The sequence below is a fragment of the Typopeltis vanoorti genome, chromosome 11 (assembly GCF_054136105.1).
Source record: "Typopeltis vanoorti isolate ZY-2024b chromosome 11, IOZ_Tvanoo_1.0, whole genome shotgun sequence".
In the NCBI taxonomy this organism is placed as follows: Eukaryota; Metazoa; Arthropoda; class Arachnida; order Uropygi; family Thelyphonidae; genus Typopeltis; species Typopeltis vanoorti.
Genome location: NC_143559.1, coordinates 85,878,487 through 85,901,456, shown reverse-complemented (window position 1 = coordinate 85,901,456; position 22,970 = coordinate 85,878,487). Strand labels below are relative to the sequence as shown.

The 22,970-nt window shown below is 36.2% G+C and overlaps 1 protein-coding gene across 2 annotated transcripts in view; it reads right to left on the bottom strand.

The window, feature by feature from the left end:
* LOC150101821 (twinfilin-1-like) overlaps window positions 1-22,970 on the bottom strand; it is a 106,490-nt gene that overhangs the window by 46,145 nt on the left and 37,375 nt on the right. For both annotated transcript variants that reach the window (XM_090400146.1, XM_090400147.1), the window contains exon 4: window positions 15,429-15,556. In XM_090400146.1, coding sequence (XP_090256272.1) covers window positions 15,429-15,556 — 128 coding nt within the window. The remainder of the gene's footprint in view (window positions 1-15,428; window positions 15,557-22,970) is intronic.

Genomic DNA, 22,970 nt, shown 5'->3' with positions numbered 1-22,970 from the left:
TATAGCCAGTGGGATTGAATGTGATGGGTATAGTGTGTTCAGGAATGACAGAGAGAATAAAATGGGGGGGAGGAGTATTGTTGATGATAGCTGATGAGCTACAGCCAAGGAGAATAGAAGTTGAATTGCAGGATAGAGAAAAGAGCACATTTGAGGCCATTTGGTGTGAGATTGTGGCTAGCAGAACTAAATATACAATTGGGTGCTGCTATAGACCAGGTGATGGAAAAGATGGTGGTGACAGTATGCACAAGCAAATAGAAGAAATGAGTGGAAGGAGGGCGATTATTATGGGAGATTTCAACTATGGTCGCATTGATTGGAGTGAGGAGAGGACACACGGGAGGAAGGAATTGGATTTTATGCAGTTATTAAGGGATAACTATCTGCAACAGCATGTAATGGAAAATACTAGGGGTCAGAGAGTGCTTGACCTAGTAATTACATCTGAGGATTTGGCTGTAACAAATATGACCACATTGCCACCAATCGGTGAGAGTGATCATAGGGTCTTGACTTGGGAGGTGGCTAAAGGTGTAGAATTTTCAGTTAAGACAGGGTACATGTGGAATTATCGGGCTGGAAAGTATGACAAGCTTAGGAGTTTGATTGGTTCAGTGCCATGGCATGTACAACTGCAAGGACTAGAAGTTGATAGTGCATGGGAGGTAGTTAAGAAGTGCTTACATGAAGCAATGGCTGACTGTATACCTAGAGTCCGAATAATAAATCAAGTAGGGGTTAAATGGATGAATAACACCATTAAGCTTGAGCTGCAAAAAAAGAAACAACTATGGAGGGAATTTAAGGAGAAAGGTGACCGGCAGGCACATGAACGGTATAAAGCGCAGGCCAGAAGGGTGTCGAGCGTGGTAAGAAAAGCAAAAAAGGATTACGAAAGAACGTTGGCAATGCAGGCTAAAGAGAATCCTAAACAGTTTTTTAGATATGTAGCAAGTAAAAGGAAAAATGTACATGGTAGAATGATTTTAAAGAATGCCGATGGTAGGGAGGTAACTGAATCAGTTGAGATAGTTGAGTTACTGAGTGAGCGCTTTGCAAGAACATATCATCCAGGTGGTGACATTGCAGAAACGAATAAACCAGTAGGTTATACGGGAATTGTGGTGAGTGAAGTGGAGGTGAGTAGTCTATTGCATAACCTCGATGTCAATACATCTGTGGGATTGGATGGTATACCAGCTCGTGTTGTACGAGAAGCAGCTAAAGAATTGTCAGTACCCTTGACCATTTTGTTTAATTTGAGACTCGGGTCTGGGTTAGTCCTGAGCGGGTGGAAAGAGAAGAAAATAGTTCCACTGCATAAAGGTGGTTCCAAGACTGCTGCTGTTGTAAATTATCGACCGATTAGCATATCAGGAATCATTTCAAGGTCTTAGAGAAATTAGTCAAGAAAAGAATACAGGATTGGATAGGTGAAAATTGGATATTGTATGGGGGACAACATGGTTCTGTGAAGGGTAGATCATGCCTCAGTAACTTGCTCACGTTTTATAACACAGTGACAGCTGAACTGGATAGGGGTAATGGGTTTACAGTGATACTACTGGACCTTGCCAAGGGCTTTGACAGGATACCACATGGAACCCTAATCAGTAAACTGGAGCAGATGGGGATAGATATAGGGTTGGTAAGATGGATAGGAGAGTGGTTGAAGGAGAGATACCAGAGAGTGGTTTATTCAGGAGTGGAGTCAAAAAGTCGTCCTGTGACCAGTGGAGTGCCGCAGGGCTCTGTTCTTGGACCACTGCTTTTCAATTTGTTCATCAATGATATTGGAAAGGATTTGAGAGGAAGTGTTCACTTGTTTGCTGATGATGCAAAGTTGGATAGAGCAATTGTGAGTGCACAGGATGTCAAAATTTTACAGGATGATTTGGATGGTTTATAGGACTGGGCTAGGAAAAATGGATGTCAGTTTAATGTGGCAAAGTGTAAGGTTATGCACTTTGGGGTGAAAAGAATAGCAGCAGTATATCGCATTGGTGGAACTGTACTCCAGGAGATTGATGAGGCCAGGGATTTGGGAGTGTTGGTGGATAGGGAGTTGAAGTTTAGGGGACACATTGCAAAAGTGACTAAAACAGCTCACCAAATCACTTGGCTTATGAAAAATACTTTAACATGCAGAGACAAACAAGTTGTTGTTCCTCTGTATCGAGTCTCGATAAGACCCCACCTGGACTCCTGTGCCCAGTTATGGGCACCAGGGTTTTTTCGTGATGGGGAGGAAGTGGAGAGGGTCCAGAGACGAGTGACCAAGATGATAGCAGGTCTGTGGAATGAACCTTATGAGAATAGGTTGAGGATTTGTGGGTTGCAGAAACTGGACGATAGGCAAAGGAGGGGTGATATGATTGAGACATTCAAATTACTGAAGGGTTTTTATAAGATTGATCCAGAAGATATTTTTGAAAATATGACTGGTGGTGGGAGGACTAGGGGCCATACATGGAAGCTGGGCAAAAGCATGGTTGACAAGGGTGTTAGAGCTAGGTTTTTTACTTGGAGAGTTGTGAATGAGTGGAATAAGCTTCCAGAGTCTGTTGTGGGTGCTACGACCGTGAATGAGTTCAAGGCAAGGTATGATAGATACTGTGTGAATGTTGAATAGTTGTTCTTGACATGATGTTAGGGCCTCCCTCGATAAGTCTGTCGACTCCTTGGAGTTTCCCGGAACAATAATAATAATAGTAATAATTTACAGCTATTTTCTCACAAGGTTTGTTTGTATTTCTCTCTTTCTCACATAATGCTGATGAAGTCTTCTAAGAAAGACAAAACTAGTTGTGTAGTTTAAATAAAATAGTGTTTCTATATTTTATTTCTCAGCTTTGTCATTTAATCTCCTTCAAATATATATATATATATATATATATATATATATATATAACAATTAACAGCAATCACTTTCCAAAACTTAGAGATAGGCAAAGAATGTTCTATTAGGACAGTGGCATTGTGCTTCACATGATTCAGGAGTGCAGCATCTTGGTTTGGTTTCAGTGAACTCTGTGTCTGGTATCGATGGCATGGGAAACAAGGCCTGAACATTCTAATTCCAGAAATATTTCATGATCTCGATGTTCTTGGATTCTAATCATAGCAGAAAGACCAGTCTTCCAAAGTAGCAAAGATACAGCAAAACCTCAATACAGAAAATGATAATTATCATCCCTCTCCCAGATTGCAATCTGATGTTAAAGGATACCCTACCCTCATGGAACTTCTGAACAAATAGCAAGAACTCACTGCAGATATAATCTGTATATCACCTTAAAAACTTGCTCAGAAATTGTCATCATTCTTACTACTTATCAAAGATATACTATCGCCTCTATCCTTACCTGGTGTTTATCAAATATGCCGTGCTTGTCAGCTTTGCTACTTTGGACAGACTGGCCATTCTGCTATGATTAGAATCCAAGAACATCAAGATTATAGATTTCAGGAATCAGAAGGTTCAGGCCTTGCTTCTTGTGCCAATGACACCAGACAGTTCAGTGGAACCAAACCAAGATGCTGTACAGTAGATTCAAATCTGATCATATATTTCTTGGACAATGTGATGTCCCATGCTACTGTCCTAATCTTAAATTGAAGAGACTGTATGCCTATCTCTAAGTTTTGGGAAGTGATTACTATGAATTGTTTATAACATTTTCTTTTTTAATTATCCAACTATACTTCTCTGAAACTCTAATAGTGTTTCCACCTACTTGTACAGCTGCCACAAAGACACATGATAGTATATGAATGCTATATGAATGCTATATGACTGTGTTCATAATTTATTTAATGAACATTAATTTATAGCCAATTCTGTCTTCTCCCTGAATGAAGCCCATGACATACTGAGCAAAATATATAGAAGTAATAAATTCTATTTAGTTTTCTCTTACAGGTGTGAAGCCATTATTTATAATATTATACTATGCCTGACAAGCATATCTCTATTAAACATCTAGTAATATTCCAGGAATTCTGATCTCATTATCAATCCTTGATGTCCACTCTCAAGAGGAGAGAGAAAGGGTACAGATACAATAATAGTACATGACAGTTCATATTACTACTCTATCAACAATTTGCCTCTGAATTAGTCATCTGTCAGAATGAGATCTTATATTTTGGCATACACATCTTAGAACCGAATCAATCCACTTAGATTTGTTTTCCTTTGGGTCATTTTTCATGCTATCCTAGCATCACACTTATTAGTCTGCTAATCTTTTTTCTCCCAATCTGTTTAAGCAACTATACTTCCTCAGATTAGATTTGCTCGCATATTTCTGAACATTAACAATGTCAAGTTTTTTTCCTCTTAACATTTTCCTTTTTAATATAGTTCTGCCACTGATGCCATCTGTTCACTCACCTAATTTTTCAGAACTTCAGATATGTGGTATCTAGTCTCTGACCAACTGTTTTATTTCTGTTTTCACATCTATAAGTGAAAATTTGTATGGACAATGTCTTGTATATAGCAAACTTAACAATTTGACTAATTTCTCCCTTATTCCATATAAATTTATTCAGTTGACTCCTTAACATACCAGCTTTGCTCATTCTGTTGCCTATTTCCATATTTAATTTGCCATCTTGACTAAAAATTCTGCCTGAATAGTTTAAACGTTTTACAAGTTCTATAGATTTTCTATCAAGAATGCAGTTGATGTTTTCAATATTCTTGCCTATTTTCATACCAAATTTGTTACAGCAGTTATTCAATTTAATATAGAATCCAGCAGATTTGTCCTAGATTTATTTAAGCGTATAAATATCATCTACATAAAGTAAAGAGTTGAGATTAACATATCCAATTTTGATAATAGATTTAATGCCATTTTCTTTCATAATGTAATCCATATAGTGATGAATAACAGTAAAGCTAATACCTTGCACCTTATTTTACAACCCACTTCCTGTATCTCCTTCAATTCTAGCCGCTGACTTATAAAATAAACACAGACTGCATACTGCTTAACATAAAATCCCATTTTCAACATGTAACTGTAGCATTTCAGGTGTTCTCTTGGCACCATGCCATATGTCTTTTCCCAGACTCAAAAATTAAATACAGATTCATGTTATATTCCTGATAACTATTTGCCTTAAAGTGAACTGATCTTGACAACCTTTATTTACCTGGCACCTAGTTTTGTTCTCCAAGTTTCTCTTTCACAATTTTTCTTAGCCTCTTCTTGTACCTGGACGTGCAAAAATTCCTCTAATATCCACATGCAGTTTTGTTTTTGTTTTTTTTATAGATGGGTACTGTGAGAGCTAAACTTCAAAACTTGCCTTTCCGACTATGCCTTCTGAATTATGCAGAGCAGCAATCATTAAAAAAAATTTTTTTTTTTATACCTCTATATCTGAAGCATTTCAAAAAGTAATCTCATTGGAAGAAAAACTTGAAATAATAAAGAAAAATGAACAAGGTGAGTCCAGAGCAAAGATAGGACAAGAATACAAAAATGGAATCAACTGCTGAATACAAAGAGAAAGGTAAGGCTGCTTCAAGTTCATCATGCAATGCACTTGAAAAAGTATTATAATGATTGAATTAGAAAGACTTCTTTTTACATGGATCGAAGATTGTAACCAAAAACAGATCCTGCTAAACACTGGCCTTATTAAATCAAAAGCACTAAATCTTTGCAACCTTGAAAGAAAGAGCTATCAATGATGGAAAAGAATTCCACGCTAGTACTGGATGATTTGAGCGTTTCAGCAATGTTCTAATCACAAGTGAAGCTGCAAGTGCAGATAAGGAGATATCCAGAGATTTTGAAGAAAACTGTGTAAGAAAGGGGACTATTGTGATCAACAAATATTTAATGTCGATGAAACTGGCCTTTTTTTGGAAGCAAATGCCTTCCAAGACTTTTTTTCTAGCCAAATAAGAGAAATCTCAGCCTGTTTATAAAGTTGCAAAGTCGAAATTACTGCTAGCAATATGCGAGCCATTTGGAAGCACGTTCTTCTGCATGGTGGAAATGATTTTAGAAGCTTTTCAAATGAATCTAAGTTAATTAAATCTCATTCTGAGAAGCCGAGTGATTCCGACCTGTTAAATTTAGATACGCAGGGGGAAGATCCTGAAGAATATGAAGAAAATTTAATTATTGACAAGCCCAAAGAGGTTTCACAGAAACAATTTGAAAATAGTTTTCGTACAATCAAAGTTTTTAAGCAGTAATGCTTAGAAACTGACCCCAGTGAATAGAGAACCAGTAAAATTTGCAGAAGAGGCAAATAGGGCCATACCATTAGTTGTATGAAAAAAGTAAAAACAGAATGCCCACCAAACTATGTTAGCTCAATTCTTTATTAAGAAGCAGAATAATAAATTTATATTCTGAATGTTTTATTGTCTTTCAGCTTCATGGTTTTCCTTTAACTAGGCCCAGAGACATACCCTAATTCTTTTATAAAAAAAATTAAGGGTCAAAAAAGAAATCTGAGGAACGAATTATACATTTCCCCAAAGGTTATTATATTCGATTAGTGCATTTTCGATTAATGTACCTGTTTTAAAGAACACATTAGGTGCACTAATCGAGGGATTGCTGCATCTCCAAGACATTTTGATATTTTCCTGATATTTTCCATATTCTTACCAAAGTCTTTCCATGAATTCTGTTTGGCTACTTTTAAACACTGCTTTGCATTTTTACAGTTTTCTCTGTATTCTCTCAGAGTACATGCTGCCCTATTTGTTAGAATCATTTGACATGCTTTCTTCTTTTCAATGACTGCCTCTAACTTCCAATCCACCATGGAATTCTGATTCCATGGTGGACTGGAAGTTAGAGGAAAAAACTGTGCTTCTCTGACTGAATCAGTGTTTTCTTTGGTCTGTCAACCAAGTAAGTTTTCAAATGCTTATTTTTTTCTTGAATAATAGTTTGATTTTTGAGTAAAGTTCACCTTTGAAAGCTGATCAACCATGATTCTTTTTAAAAGTTTCTTACATGCTTTTCTTTCTAATAATGTTGCCATCTATGGGCGAGGCTGGGAACTTTTCAGACCACCCTCGTGTGTGTGTGTGTGTGTGTGTGTGTGTGTGTGTGTGTGTGTGTGTGTGTGTGTGTGTGTGTGTGTGTGTGTGTGTGTGTGTGTATTTAGTAAACCTAAAGAGAAACATCTTCCAACTCAGTTTCCAGGAGTGTACAAGATTTTATGTGATTGTGGAAAGCCATACTATGGCCAGACTGTTAAATCTATCCTTCTACGTTTGGAAGAACACTGTAGAGATATCTCCTACAACAGGACTAGAGCTAGTGCTCTCTCTAGCCACATTCTCTTTTCAGTTAACTCAGAAGAAGGCTGCCAACACATTGTGAACTGAACTCAAACCTCTAACATCCATGTGTGCTATGATGAGCTCGAGAGAAAGATTGTCGAATCTACAGAAATTTCTCTAGATTCTTCACATATCAACAACAGCCTAAGTTTCAATCTCTCTGATGCACACGTTGCCTCTGTTCAGTATTGGCGCACTCATGACAGCGCGTAGTCCACCTTTATTTGGAACTCAAGCTCTCATTTTGTTTTCAAACACGCTGTCTTTTGTACTTGTTCTGTTAATGCAATTTTAAGTCTCTGTAATTTTTTTATATATTTCTTTGATTGTGATACCTGAAGATGTTGATCAATTCAACATCTTGTAAACTAGTAGTATCTTTTCAAATATACCATGTCATCTCTTTATCTCTCAGTATCAGTCATTAAAACTTTTTAATAATATTTCCCACTGAGTAAAATTAATTATAATATATATATATACATTGGAAAAGCAATGTCATCAAAATCAATGCCTTTGTTAATTTTTGTTAATTATTTTTAGCTTATGGTGAATTTTTTTCTTCAAAAATCAGTTAAAAATTACATTTAGAAATAAAAGTATTTTATGGAATAAATGTTTATTACTGCACTAAGTTTTTTCTCTATAGCAAACAAAAATTATTTCATATATCATAATATTTATAAGAATTTATGTTATCTGCAGTACTAAGGTGCATCCACTCCCACTTAAATCACCCATTACAAATTAAAGTCATGAAACAAAGATGAGGATAGTGCATATGCAAAAGGAGTGGCATAATGATGCCCAACAAAGCAGCAGCTGTAATGACAGAATGGGAACCAATTATAGAAAGATGCATGACAGCAAGATATAACTCAAGATTCTATCAAGTGACAATTATAAACATATATGCACTAACTAATAATGCAGATGAAACAGAAAAATATGAATTTTTTTGATATACTGCAAAAAACAATGAGTGACAAATTCTAGAGATTTTTTTGAATCTGCGGTGGCACTCAGAAATCAACCTAATTTAAACAAATATAGATGCATAAAACTTCCCAAAATTTGGGAAACAGTAATTGTCAGAGGTCTCGGTTTAACCAAATATGGATAGTATATGAGTAATGGATTAACAGATTGCAATAATTGGAAAGGAATATCGTTATTAAAAATAATGAGTAAAATACTAAGAAGAACAATATTAGAAAGAATAAAAGAGGAAGTAGATCAAAAGAGAAACATAAGTAGGATTTAGAGCCAACAGGTCATGTATAGAGATCAAATAGCAACACTAAGAATCATAGAACAGCCAACAGAATGGCAGTGAAATCTTTATATCAACTTTGTTGAGTTTGAAAAGCTTTTAACACCACTGACAGAGAAATAATATGGAAATTAATGTCATATATGGTCCTAAAGAAAATGCTTCCCGTATTGCATATGTATTGAAATACAGCAAACCCATAAAGATTAAAGAAAGCTTGTCATGGCATTTGCTGCAGTGAATTCAGTCCAAAAAAAAAGGACCATCTTCCCATTCCCCATAAATACTCAGCACTTAGGTAATTACATTAAGTTTAGTAAATGTGGTTTCTAACACACACCAAGCTTTATCAAGTCTGTTAGGACCATTCCCTCAGGCACTTTATTTTGAAGGTCTTCAATTTCTCCTTCTTCTCAAAATTCTCCCTTCAACAGATAATGTTTCATAGCAGCTGAAGAAAAAACTCAGATTACTATAGATGGTTTGCAACAAGAACTAAAGCTTCATGCCAGCATATGCTGAACCACACCAACTCTTGCACAGATGATCAACACACATCTTCTGACATACCAGATACTTAGCACCATATGAGGTAGGTTCACAAAGTTTCTGGCCTGACAGATAGCACTATCTATGCGGAACTTAGTGTACCAGTTTCAACTCTGTGTCATTCAGTTGGAGGCACTTGCTTGACTAACATGTGGCATGCTAAGTGGCTGTAATGTTAAAAATTGACTGAGTACCACGCTGTGATCAAGTTTTTCACCAAAGAAGAGCTTTCTCCAAGTGCTACCAAACAGTGATTGGATTGTGTTTATGGGGAAACTTCTCCTTCATATTCCACCATGAAGGAATGGGCTAAACTGTTTTGCCTAGGAAGGAAGAGAGAGAGAGCATCGAAGATGATCCTCGTGATGGTCAGGCTGTGGAAGTGATGACCAAGGAAAATGTCTCTTGTTGAAGAGAAACTGCTCAATGAAAGACAGCTGAAGCTCAAGGAAACCTCAGCAAGGTTGGGGCTTTCTATAACAACTGTCTTTTGCATCATTCACGAGAAGCTTCACATGACAAAGGTCAGTGCAAGGTGGGTGCCCTGACGTCTCTCTTCAATTCAGAAGGAGCATCATGTGACCTGTTCCTGCAAGTTTTTAGAGCTTTGCCAAGAGAATCAGAGAGAAGTGCTGGAAACCATGGTCCTTTATGATCTTCTTTTCAAAAGGGAATCCATGGAGTGGCGCAAACTAGGCAAAGCACTGCCAAGAAAAGCCAAGGTCATGCAGTCCACCAAGAAGATCATGGGAACAATCTCTCGAGATTGTTGGGGAATTCTCTTGATTGACTTCAAGGAAAGTCAATCAAGAGAATGACTGACTTCAAAGAAAGGAATACCACTGAGAATGCAGAATAATATGCTTGACTCCTGCACAATGTCATAAAGGAGAAGAGATGAGGAATGCTGAGTTATGGTGTTCACGACAATGCTCCAGTCCATACAGCAATTGTTGTGAAGGCTGTAATGAAGGACTGCAGCTTCCAGGAGATTGAACATCCACCCTACAGCCCAGATCTAACACTTAGTGACTACTACTACTACTACTACCTCTTCTCGAAACTGAAGAAAGACCTTCAAGGAAGAAAATTTGCAATGACAACAAGATGAAATATGCAGTTTTAGGCCATTTTGCAGCCAAAAGTAAAATATTTTTTCAAGAGCATAGAAATGTTAATTCAAAGATGTGAAAGTGTGTTGAAGGGAGATTACATTGAAAAGTGCACTGTTGTTTTCTTTCTATCACTTCTAAAAGTTAGTCAGGCCCAGAAACTTATGAAACCACCTTCGTATGTCTCCTGTGGTTTTTCAACAAAAAAGACAGAAGATACTAAATAAAGTCTCTGGTAATAAGTTTAGTTTAATCCTTTAACCAAGTGTGAGCAAACAAAGTTTGAGCCTGAAAGTATCTTCAGGACTGGGGTAAGGTAGTGCAACACCAGGCAACTCGTTGCAAAGGTGGAGAAAGCTCTCATCACTCCTATCTCAGTATCTCTCATAATGCAAAGAACATCTCCTTGCAGATATGTGTAATGCTATGCATTAAGGCAAGGGCCACTACCATATCGGTTTCGACCTTTATTGAGGTCTCGTCAGTGGGAGCCAGGCCCAGTAGTGGAGATACAAAGGCAGAAGCAATGAGAGGTCATCCTAACCTATGAGTTGCCAAAGGGTGTGCAACCTTATTATTAAATTACTCCAGATTCAGAGAAAGATGTTGAGAGTTCATTTTTGGTGTTGCACTACCTTATCCCAGTCCTAAAGATACTTTCAGACGTAAACTTTGTTTGCTCACACTTGGATAAAGGATTCAACTAAACTTATTATAGTCTAACCAAGTGAAAAATAAACTCTCAAAATCAAAGTCTCTGGTCTTAATGACATCTCTCCAACTGCACTGAAATATGGTGCTCCAGAGCTAACACCTTATATCCCTACATTATGCTATACTTAGCTGGCATTTATCCCATGTTGTATGAGAAGAAGCATCTATACAACTCATCCTAAAGTCTACTGTCACACTACCAACATCACTTTAATCCCCCTCGAATTAATGAGCGTTATCAATAGCCACCTTTAACTGAGCTAAGCCCACATTTCCATGGCATAACTGATGGCCATAACATGGAATGATTCAGCATGTTTCTCTGCCATTCTTGACATTTCCAGAGCTTTTGATCATGTCTGGTATCAAGGCTTGCTAAGCAAAATGCCTTCCTATGGTCTACCCACACCTGCTGTAATTGAGTAGTCAGCTTTATCTTTGCATGTCATGGTTAATGGCATCCTCTTCAAGATTTGTAATGAATGCAGGAGTGCCCTAAGGTTTCATTTTATCACTTACCCTTTTCACTTATACATAAATGACCTCTCAGTCAACACAGTTAATTGCATCCACGGCTTTGCTGAGGATAGTATACTCCACCCACCTAGTGACTTGACAAACCGTGCAGTGCTCAGATATCACAAGTTTCAAAATCTACAACAATGCTTTAAACACTGATCTCCATATATAGTTCAGAAGTGAGGATAGCCTGGTCATCTTCAATGCCACCAAAATGCAGTCTTGCCTTTTTTCTCATACAATAAATCTCAGCTCATCTTCTCTTACTCTCTGTAAAACACAAACCACCACACATATCCCCCCCACCCCCCATACACACACACCAAAATATCTATTAAAGTATTATTTAATTTATATTCGGATCTACGTTGTTTCCATTCCCTAAGTTATTTAGAAATGCATAACCAACGTATAAGCCTATCTACGAGAATGACAAATCAAGTTTCCTTATCCTCTTAAAAATAGGATATCTTTTCTGCCCTGGATGCTATTTTTCACCCATGCAGCTACTACTATGCAAATCCCAAATCTGCCCCTCCTTGAATACTGATTACATGTTTGAGGTGATACACCTACCCCCTCCCCCACCATAAAAATTCTTGATGCTGTCTGTAGAACAATTTGGATTATAGATGATCCCAGAGACTCAACTTCAGCTTCTATCTCAATGCATTGTTTCAGCTTTATTTTTTCCCCCTACAGGTACTTCCATTGTCGCTGCTCTACTGAACTAGCAACTATCATTCCTCCACTTTCTGTTGGGCCTGTTAAAACAAGAGCAGTAGCTAACCAACATCTCTTTTCAACAGAACTGCAAACACACAGAACCAGCTTCTTGTCCTCATTTATTCCATCTACTTCTGTTGGTCTTCCTCTACGTGTTTCCTAACAACTACAGCCTCAGCTCAAGAAAAATGCCAATAGATTTCTTCTTTCTCAATTTCCAATCCCTAGACCCACCCCAGTTCATTGTTTGCAATAGTGTAAGTTAAACATAACTAATAATTAAGGAATTGACAGCGTACGCTAGAAATATAAATTAAAAACAAATTTAATAAATACTTTCCGATATTGCGGCAACATCACGTTGCCATCTTCTTGGGAACTTAAAATAAAGAACAGGTGCACGCAAGTGCTACATAACAGCAAATGAGAAACGAAGCGAGGAAGCTACTGTTTTCCTAAAGTCCTGATGGTGTCCTCTGGCAGGCTATAGTTATTGGCCTTTGGGCTGAAGTTCTTCTGATATATGTTTCCCAAATTTGGAGCAGTCTTATGCACCCAAATTTGTTGAGGTTTGGCATGTTCCTAAGGGCTGAGGCTGATTCCATGAATAGTCTTTCATATTTGAACTTGCTGCAGTGTATTACTATGGCTTTCTTCCACCTTATTCTGTGGTGGGTATCCAGAGCATGGTCTGCAAGCCCAGAGTGGCTGTACTGGTGAAATCAGATGTAGTCCTTGTGTTCCGAGATTCTGATATTTGCTGTCTTGCCTATTTGGCCAAAGTAGGACAATTTACAGCTGCAAGGGACCTGGTATACACCAGGTAGGTCTAGGGGAAGTGGTTGGTCTTTAGTGTAGCCTTTCAACAAGTGCAAGTTAAAATAGAATTGGTTCTATGGTACTTAGGTCCATTAAACTTTTATCATGGTTGATCACTACACTCCTAAGAATACCAATCTTTACCATCATATTAATGTTTGTGTAGATGGAATTGATTCAATGATAAAGATTCTTTTTTTGTTTTTTCTTAAGGATGGACTAAATATAGGATAATTTATCCTATATTGTCCAAGTTCTAGACTGACAAATTCTAGTGAAACAGGATGAAAGAGAAAATTTCAAGAAGCCAGTTATTCAACTGAATGTCATTACCTAAGTGCTGAGTATTTACTGGGAATGGTGAGGATAGTTCCAGTTCCCCCCCCCCCCACCTGAATTCACTGAACATGTACCTAGGCATTTTAGACAGCATAGTAACAATATTTTAGATTTAGTTATGGCTTTCTTAAATATTAGGAATACAGAGCTGCTACTTTTTTCTGGCCATAGTTTTACTGTTGTGAATGTTTAAATCAAGTAAAGTGCTTATTGCAACTCTGAGGCAATCTGTTTATCTAGCCTTTCACAGCACTTATACTAATGTAGCATACGCTAACAGCATTTTGTGGGTAGGATTCAATTAAAAAAAAATTAGTACATTAAGAGTATATGCACTTACCAAAATTCGCAAACAGTTATCTCATTACTACAGCTTGATAAAATATGGTTTTACATCTCTTCATATGAAATGTAGAAATCTAGAATATGCAAATACTAGAAAATATGCCATAGTACATTTTTGGAAATTATGGAGACAACTACCGTGTTTGAATAAAAACTTTAGTTTACTATTACTAAGATTTTACAATTCGACGTTTTGACCTTTATGTCAAGGTCATCTTCTGGAGCATACAAATATACACAAGAAACAAGCTATACTACAATCATACTGGTTCGTTAAAGACACTGACTAACCGCTACCACAATTGTTGGCCTGACCTCTGGTGAGAAAAAAAAAATACATCAACGCTAGAGTCCCATTATTTGTGTTGTCTATTATATACATATATTAACATCATTCCAGCCAGTTGGAGTGGAATGGTTTCTAATACTAGCGGATTGGCTAGAGTCCTGACTTATGTTGAATCTTTCATATTAGGTTGGCTGAATGTGTGCCATCCATATCCTTGGAATTTTCATACCATCTTTGTTGTTGATATTTGGGTGGTTTATCAGGATTTCACAGGATTCTTTAAATTTTCTTTCGTACCATGTTTTTGTGCGGTGTAAGGAGTAGGTGCTTTTCCAGTTGATTTGGTGTAAGGTGTTAAGTGCATGGTCTGAGAGGCCTGCTTCACCATAATGGTTATATTTAATGTGTCTAATGTGTTCTTTCTTGCGTATAGGGATTGTCCGTGCTTTTCCAGTTGATTTGGTGTAAGGTGTTAAGTGCATGGTCTGAGAGGCCTGCTTCACCATAATGGTTATATTTAATGTGTCTAACGCAAGAAAGAACACATTAGACACATTAAATATAACCATTATGGTGAAGCAGGCCTCTCAGACCATGCACTTAACACCTTACACCAAATCAACTGGAAAAGCACCTGCTCCTTACACCGCACAAAAACATGGTACGAAAGAAAATTTAAAGAATCCTGCAAAATCCTGATAAACCACCCAAATATCAACAATAAAGATGGTATGAAAATTCCAAGGATCTGGATGGCACACATTCAGCCAACCTAATATGAAAGATTCAATATAAGTCAGGACTCTAGCCAATCCGCTAGTATTAGAAACCATTCCACTCCAAATGGCTGGAATGATGTTAGTATATGTATATAATAGACAACACAAATAATAGGACTCTAGCGTTGATGTATATATATATATATTTTTTTTCTCACCAGAAGTCAGGCCAACAATTGTGGTAGCGGTTAGTCAGTGTCTTTAACAAACCAGTATGATTGTAGTATAGCTTGTTTCTTGTGTATATTTGTATGCTCCAGAAGATGACCTTGACATAAAGGTCGAAACGTCGAATTGTAAAATTTTAGTAATAGTAAACTAAAGTTTTTATTCAAACACGGTAGTTGTCTCCATAATTTCCAAAAATGCATTCGGATCACCGTGCAAGCCTAAAAGAAAGGATGCCATAGTACAGTTCATGTCAAGTGGACATTATCTCTTCCTCCAAATTCCTCGATACCAATTATCAATTTTGGAATAGCAAAAAACAAAATTTTTGCTATTTCAAATTCTGAAGTCTGAAATATCTCATACAGTAAACTAATATAATTATTCTAAATTTTATTATAAAGCTTAAAAAACAAATTAGTTTTAAAAATGGATATAAAACACCTAATGGATTTGATCTTACTGGAGAATTATCTGGTGACCAAGTAATAAAGATCCATTCCTGACCAGATTTACTTTGATCATCAAGACGATAGAACAAATAACAGGGTTGCTTTGCCTCCAAAAGTGGCAATACAAATTCATCATAGTCTTGAATATATGTTAAGAAATATACATTTTAAGATATGGAGTACACATTTAACTTTAGCATGTACAATAATATCTGGTTACACATTCTCTAGTTCATACTATAAAATGATCATCTTTGCTGCCTGGTCACTTGATAAGTAAAGCATTTGCTAACTTATCAGTGACCCGTTTGTACTGCAATATTTGTATAGATTTTGAGAATTATTACATAAATTTTAATTTACCAAGAAATTATATTATTGTTTAACTTTACCCAAGTGTAAGCAAAGTTTGCATGTGAGCATCATCACAACTAGACTACATGCAAATAGAGGCTGTTGACTACACATCCACAAGGCACACTTCCTTTTGGATGTGTATACTGATTTGCATTATGGGAAGGGTCGTTACCCAGACTGGTTTTGGCCTTTATTTAGGTCTCATCGGTGAAAGCTAAACCACGAAGGATATCAAAAGCAAGTTTTTTTAATGTAGATGTTAAAATACAAGGATTAAAAAACTTTTGCCTTTGGTATCAGCTTGGTTAGCTTCCGCTGATCAGTGGAAACTAACCTATTGGTAACTAAAATTATCAATTTTGCATTGATAAATGCAAAAGTATTAAAATAAATTAAATAAGTTATTAAAATATTCTGAACCATATAGTTTTAGAATGTTTTTCACTTAGTTACAAAGTAAATTATAGTTGTCAAGAAATTATATTCTTGACTCTTGTTTAATCGTTTACCCATGCGTAAGCAAAAAAAAGTTGCATGTGAAGTATGTCCAAGACTAGGCAACTTGTATATAGAGGATGTGAAGATACTTCACACACAAACTTTGAATACATTTGGATAAAGGATTAAACAAGAATATAATTTCTTTGGGGTACTTAAGGATCAAAGCTGTATAACTGAGAGGAGACCTCCACATAGCCTTTAAAGGAATGCAGAGAACTGACAAGGGCTTCTGACCTAATGTCCAATCCTCACATTCTCGTGGTGCACCCTGTTGGGTATTTACCTGGATACTGAACGAACGAGGATGGGCTGGCAAATTGGGTTTTAAGTGACCAAATTGTATTCTTATTGGCTTAAACCATAATATAAAATTATGGTACAACATGACAGAGGTTCATGTCAGCTGGGGCATCGCCTGGTTAAACAAGGCCCCATTGTTTTTTCCAGGGAACCGGGGTGAACAGCAAAAAGTCAGCTACTGGAACAAATCCTAAAACACACCCCAACTCATTATTACCAGAGTTCAAGATCGGTATTATCAACATAAAAAGCCTGAATCTCAAAGAAATGGAGCTAGCTTAATTTTTAAGCTAAGGAATTGGATAAGTACGAGATCGACATAATATGGGTGACTGAAACAAAAAAAGATAAAAACTGGCGAGATCTTTCTGAGCAAAAATACAAAATATTATATTCAGGCAATGACAATCAATAGTATTCAACACTAAATATGAGGCTAATCTCCTTGAATGGCAGGCAGTCTCAAGTAGAGTGATATGGGCAAATATCATAATGGGGAACTGGACAATGAGACTTATTTGTGCCTATGGTCCCACAGAAGGTTCTACTAAGGTAGAAGTAGAGGAATTTTTTTTGAGGCTTTAGAGAAAGTAACTGACACAATGAAAAATTAGACTTGTTGGGGATCTAAATAGCAGAGTAGGAAATGATTGTCAAGACATACAAAAACATTTGGGGAAAAGAGCAAAGCTAATAATAATGGCAAATACCTGTTGGATTTCTGCTCAAGACATGGACTGATTATTAATAACACAATGTTCCAACATAAAAATGTGGACAAATTCACATGGAGAGAAGCAAGGAATAAGGAAAGTCTCATTGACTATGTTATTGTTAATAGTGATGTTTTCTTTCTGGTGAGGAAACTTGAGTGTATAGAGGATTTGAAATTGGAAGTGATTACCATTTAGTCTTGAGCAGGATAAAATTGACTTTCATATCGAAAAGAAGAACATGTAAGAAATTTTAAAAGCAAATAAAAGTTGAGCACCTCTCAGATGTGAACTGTAGACTGAAATACACAAATATTATTCAAGAAAAAATGGAAGAGTTTAAGAAGAGGAACTAAACCCATAATGGAGATTCAGTGGCAAATCCTGAAGAAAACATTGATTCAGCCAGAGAGGCATGTGGTGAGGTTGTCTGCAATAACAGAAAAATCAGAACTCCATGGTGGACTCAGGAAGTTAAAGAGGCAGTGAAGGAAAAGAAGAAAGCATACCAAAAGTTCCTAGCAAATAAGTCAACTTCTGCTCTTAGAGAATATAGAGACAAATGTGAGAAAGCTAAACACTGTAAAACTAGCTAAACAAAAGTCATGGGAAGACTTTGGTAAGAACATAGAAAATAAATATCAAGAAGGTGGCAACATATTCTGGAGGTTGTTGAAGAAGCTTAAGAATAGAGGAAAGAGTGCTATAAAAGGAATTAGAGATGATAAAGGTGACATGAAAACTGGAGAAAAAGATATTCTTGAAGTATGGAATAATTACTTCGAAAAATTGCTAAATGAAACAATCAGTGACAACACAGTGGTAAAAAACACTGACAAGGCATGCAATTAGGAATACATATCCATATTTGAAGTAGAAAAGCCATCAAAAGCCTGAAATGTGAAAAGACAGCTGAAATAGATGATATTCGAATAGAAATACTCAAGTATGGAGGTATAAAAGTCTTACAGTGGCTGCACTGCATAGTTCAGAAGGCCTGGACAGAGGGACGAATTCCAGATGATTGGAGTAGAGCTCTCATAGTATCCATATATAAAAAGGGAAATAAAACTGAATGTGTTTTCTTTACCTATTTCTGTGCTTCTTTTGTCCCAGAGATATAGCCTGCTGTCCTTCGCAGGAATTTCATTTGTTTCTATTCTTTTTCTTCTGCAATTTTTATGGTCCATAATTCACTTTCGTACAGTAGAGGTCTTGCCAAAACTTTATAAACTCATATTCGTATATGCTTTTGAACTTGGTTAGGTTTGAAAATATTACTGATCATTTCCGTTATTGTTAGAAAATTTGAAATCTTGATGTCAATTTTTATATAATGAAACCTGTGGTGAATTCATCACTAAAAAACACACGTACTAACCACAGTAATGACTATTTAATTCATAAATATTTCATCCCAAGTATCTTGGGACATCATCAGTACAGTAGTTCAAACAATACTAGGAATAACATACAGTTAGGGCACATGGTTACAATGGAATCTCAATATGCGTGCAGTAACGTGTTATAGAAGTAAATTAAATATAACTACAATTTTCCATACTTTAGGAATAATAAGAACATCTTGCAGTTTAAATTTGGTCTGTGTAGTAGGGCTTCAGCACTTTCTTTATATAAACGTTCATATTTATATAAAGATCTGTGTAAAAGTTTTGACTTCTCCCAATGGATCCTATGGTTTGGATTTTTAACTCTGTGTTGGGAGAGACCAGATTTCTGCAGTTTGAAAAGACGAATGTGGTCTTGATGTTCCGAGATGCGTTTCTGAACAGACCTACCTGTCTGATCAAAGTAAGACAATAATCAGGAGCACGGGATATCATAAACGTCAGGTAACATCAAAGGTGAGAGTTTGTCCTTAGGAGAAGGTAACAAGTTATAGATTTGGTTGATAGGTTTGTAAGTAGTGGCAAAATTGTATTTCTTCATAATTTTTGAAAGACGTTCAGAGATGCCTTTGACGTAAAGTATGGGAATCCTATGGACTTGTCTGGGTTGATGTGTGGGAAGGTGACTGATGATTTTTTGAGTTGTTTTAAGATTATATCCATTTAGTATGGCTGTATTTTATTTTATTTTTTTTCAGTTATATTTAATTTACTTCTATAACACGTTACTGCACGCATAGAGATTCCATTGTAATCATGCGCTCTAACTGTATGTTATTCCTAATATTGTTTAAACTACTGTACTGCTGATGTCTTGATGTCAATGTCAGCTTCTTTTGTATATGATACAGCACATTTAAGGTATTTGAAGCAGTTAATTCGGTCTAAAATTTTATTTTCAGTCATGATTTTACTTCTGACTGGAAATTTTCTTAGAAGCCATGATTTTGGTCTGTTAATATTTGCATGCCAAATTTTTTGCGCTTATGTTTAAGGCGTATATATATTAATTTTTGGAGTTCATCTTCACTTCTTGCTATGATTATTCTGGTCATCTGCAAACAGAAGGATATCAAGTATAGTTCCACGATCCAGTTTAAATGCATTTTATATTTTCCTTCAATTTCTTTACTAATTCATCTCATCTCATCTTCCTTATACCCTCTTTTACCTTGCGGTGTCGAGGGTCCATTGATCATCGGACCTCACTCCGTTTACAGGATAAGGTGGTCAGCCTTATGCCCCGGTGTATCCTATGGCCTGTAGTGTTGAGTTCTCAAGGCCAGTTTGCCTGTATTGCGGGATGAAAAACCCCAGAATAAACTGGGGAAAAAACCCTGCTGTCCACGCCCAAGACTGGCTAACTTGGCTATGGCTGAGGAAGATCCTTCAGCTCCTCACGTCACCGACGGGAATCGAACCTAGGACACTCCTTCCCCAGCCATATGGTTGCGAAGCGCATAGCCACTAGGCTAACCGCACGGACTTACTAATTCATGTATATATATATTATTGATTCTTACAACTATTTGGTTGTTCTGATACATGTTAACTATTGCAGCAAGCAGCTGATGTGGAATGTTTAGATTCTTGAGTATGGTCCACAGTTTGTTCCTTTTTCAAAGGCTTTCTGGTATCTACAAATCCCATGTATGTTTCTATGTTGTATTTGTAATGTTTTTCCATTAAGATTTTTTAATGTAAAAGCTGGGTCAATGCACAATCATCATTTTCAAAAGCCATTTTGTTCTTTGCAAAATGTATCTTCTACATATGATTTAAGTTTTGAAGTTAAAATTCATGCATATAATTTATGACTAGTATTTAGAAAACTTATTCCTCTGTCAATTTCACAGTTGCACTTATCGCTTGTTTAATATATTGGGATGATAATTCCTTTCCATTTGATGAATAGGATGCTTACATATTTTATAAGTTCTATATTTATTTCATCTTTTCCAGGGGATTTTCCTGATTTGCTTTGCTGCATTGCTTGTTGGATTTCTTGTAATGTTATTTCTTCCACTGTATAGTTAGTAGTAAGCATTATGCCAGATTTAGATTCGTTACTATGTTGCCATAAGCCAGGTTTTCTTCTTATTTCAAGTTTCACTTTGTCTTTTACCTCCTTATTCATATTCCTTAGAATTTTATATTTATTTGGTCTCTTCACTATAAGATCTCTTTCCAATTTTTTCAATGTTTCTCTATTCTTTTTTCGACATGCCTTTTTTTAATATTGCTCGTTTGTATTAATTCTTGGTTCTAGTGATTTTGTTTATATACTTCTTTCTTATCTTTGATTACTGTTTCAATATTTTCATCCCAGTTCCTTATTCCCTTTCTCCTCTTCCATTTACTTTTTGTTCCAAGGCATTCTGTTGTTGCATTTATTAATACATTTTTAAAAAAAATTATTCCATTCTATCTCTATATCATCATTTTTTTTTATTTCCTTTAGTTTTGTATTTATTCTTTACAAATAAAGGAGTTAATACTTTTCTCATCCAAGAATTGAACTAAAAGATTATTGGAGATTTCTCTTAGCAATGATTTTGTTAATTTTAAATCATCTTGGGGGTATTCTTAATTTTTCTTGTAGAAGATAATGATCAGATTCCATTTCTGCACTTCTTAATACCTAGCTATCTTGTATCATATTAGCTGTTTTTTTTATTAGCTATGATATAGTCTAATATACTTTTTCGTTTTCTTGATTCCCAAGTGAATTTATGGCAATCTTTATTCTTGAAAAAAGTGAGAGTAATTTTTAAGTTATTATATGTAGAAAAATCCCTAAGTTTGTATCCATTTTTATTGCATGTCACCATTTGTTCCTATGTTTGTACCTAGTAGAACATTCCCTACTCTGTGAAATCTTCATAATAAACTAAATATGTGCAGTCTCTATGCTTAAGATCAAAATCAACCTGAAACTTCAGTAATCAGTCAATGTGATAATTGGTCACCTGCACTTACGAGATTTGGTTTATTTGGATTTATGGTCAAAGTGAATCATGTTATGAGTCCAACATTATTGTGTGTTAATAATGGCCAGTTTGCCTGCTTTGCTGGAAACTTGTGATTACAAAGAGCGATAAACATCAGTCAGGGAGGAGACAATATAATTAATTCGAAGTTCGTTTTTTTTTTTTTTTTTGGTGGGGAGGGGGTAACAGTTCATTATATTTAAAATTATTCTTTATCCATAAAGTAAAAAAAAAAAAATTCTAAATTTAGAATTTGAGTTTGACCTAAATTTGATTTTAATGGTCTCCTTCAGCTGTTGAATTGTCTGGGGCTTGTTCACATACATCTTTTTCTTCAGGTAACCCCCACAGGAGAACATCTGTGCATAAATTTGGTAGCAGATGAGAGCTGCAACCAAAAAACATCAACAGCTGTCATGGAACATGCCATAGAAAGGGCCCTCTTTGTGAAGCCAAAAATGGGATATAAAAGAGGTTTGCCCCCTCTCTAAAGAGCTTTTTTTTTTGTTTCTGTTTCTTGGATGTTGCCCCCCCCCACCTCCTGAGTGATTCCGGACCATTCGTAGAAGTTATGAATTGTCACCTGTAGTTCCAGAGTCCCGGCTAGCTATCTCTTCATAACAGAGTAGCTGAGCAAGACCAAGGAGCGGCAACGGAACGAGACCAGGGCAGCATATTGCCAAGTCGTTCGGAAAGGCCATATCGCAAGACCATCATAAGTGACGTGGGTGATAGCCAGCGGAAGGATTGAAATGTCTAGACAAAGCAGTGAATAAACCAGATAATCATTCCAGGGAATGGTAAAGTAGAGAATTTATTTTATTTTCCAGTTAAAGAAATGAGTGGACACTATGTAATTTAGAGTGTGGACATTTGATAGTGAACTTTTAAGATTACCATATTTGCCAGTGACCTGTCCCAACTGGAAAGAAATGTCCGAGAAGGAGATTGTATGTGATATAACAATGATAAATGTGAGAAATATTAAGTAATTTAGAAATGATTGAGGGGATAAAATTATAAACTAGAAATTTTGTATTTTGATGAGCAATACAGTAGAGCAAGTTATTATTCATGTTCAAGGGTATTTAGCTGTGTTATCTAATTCTTTTACTTAGAATGAAATTGAAACAACCATGTGTTTGGTGCATTCCTTGTATAAAAATTTTAGACCCCAATAAACATGTTTTGTATTTTATACCTTATATTGGCCTGAGATATGAATTCAAATTACCACTCATAAACCTGAACCTAAGTGGGAGGGATATAGAAGTATAGTAGAG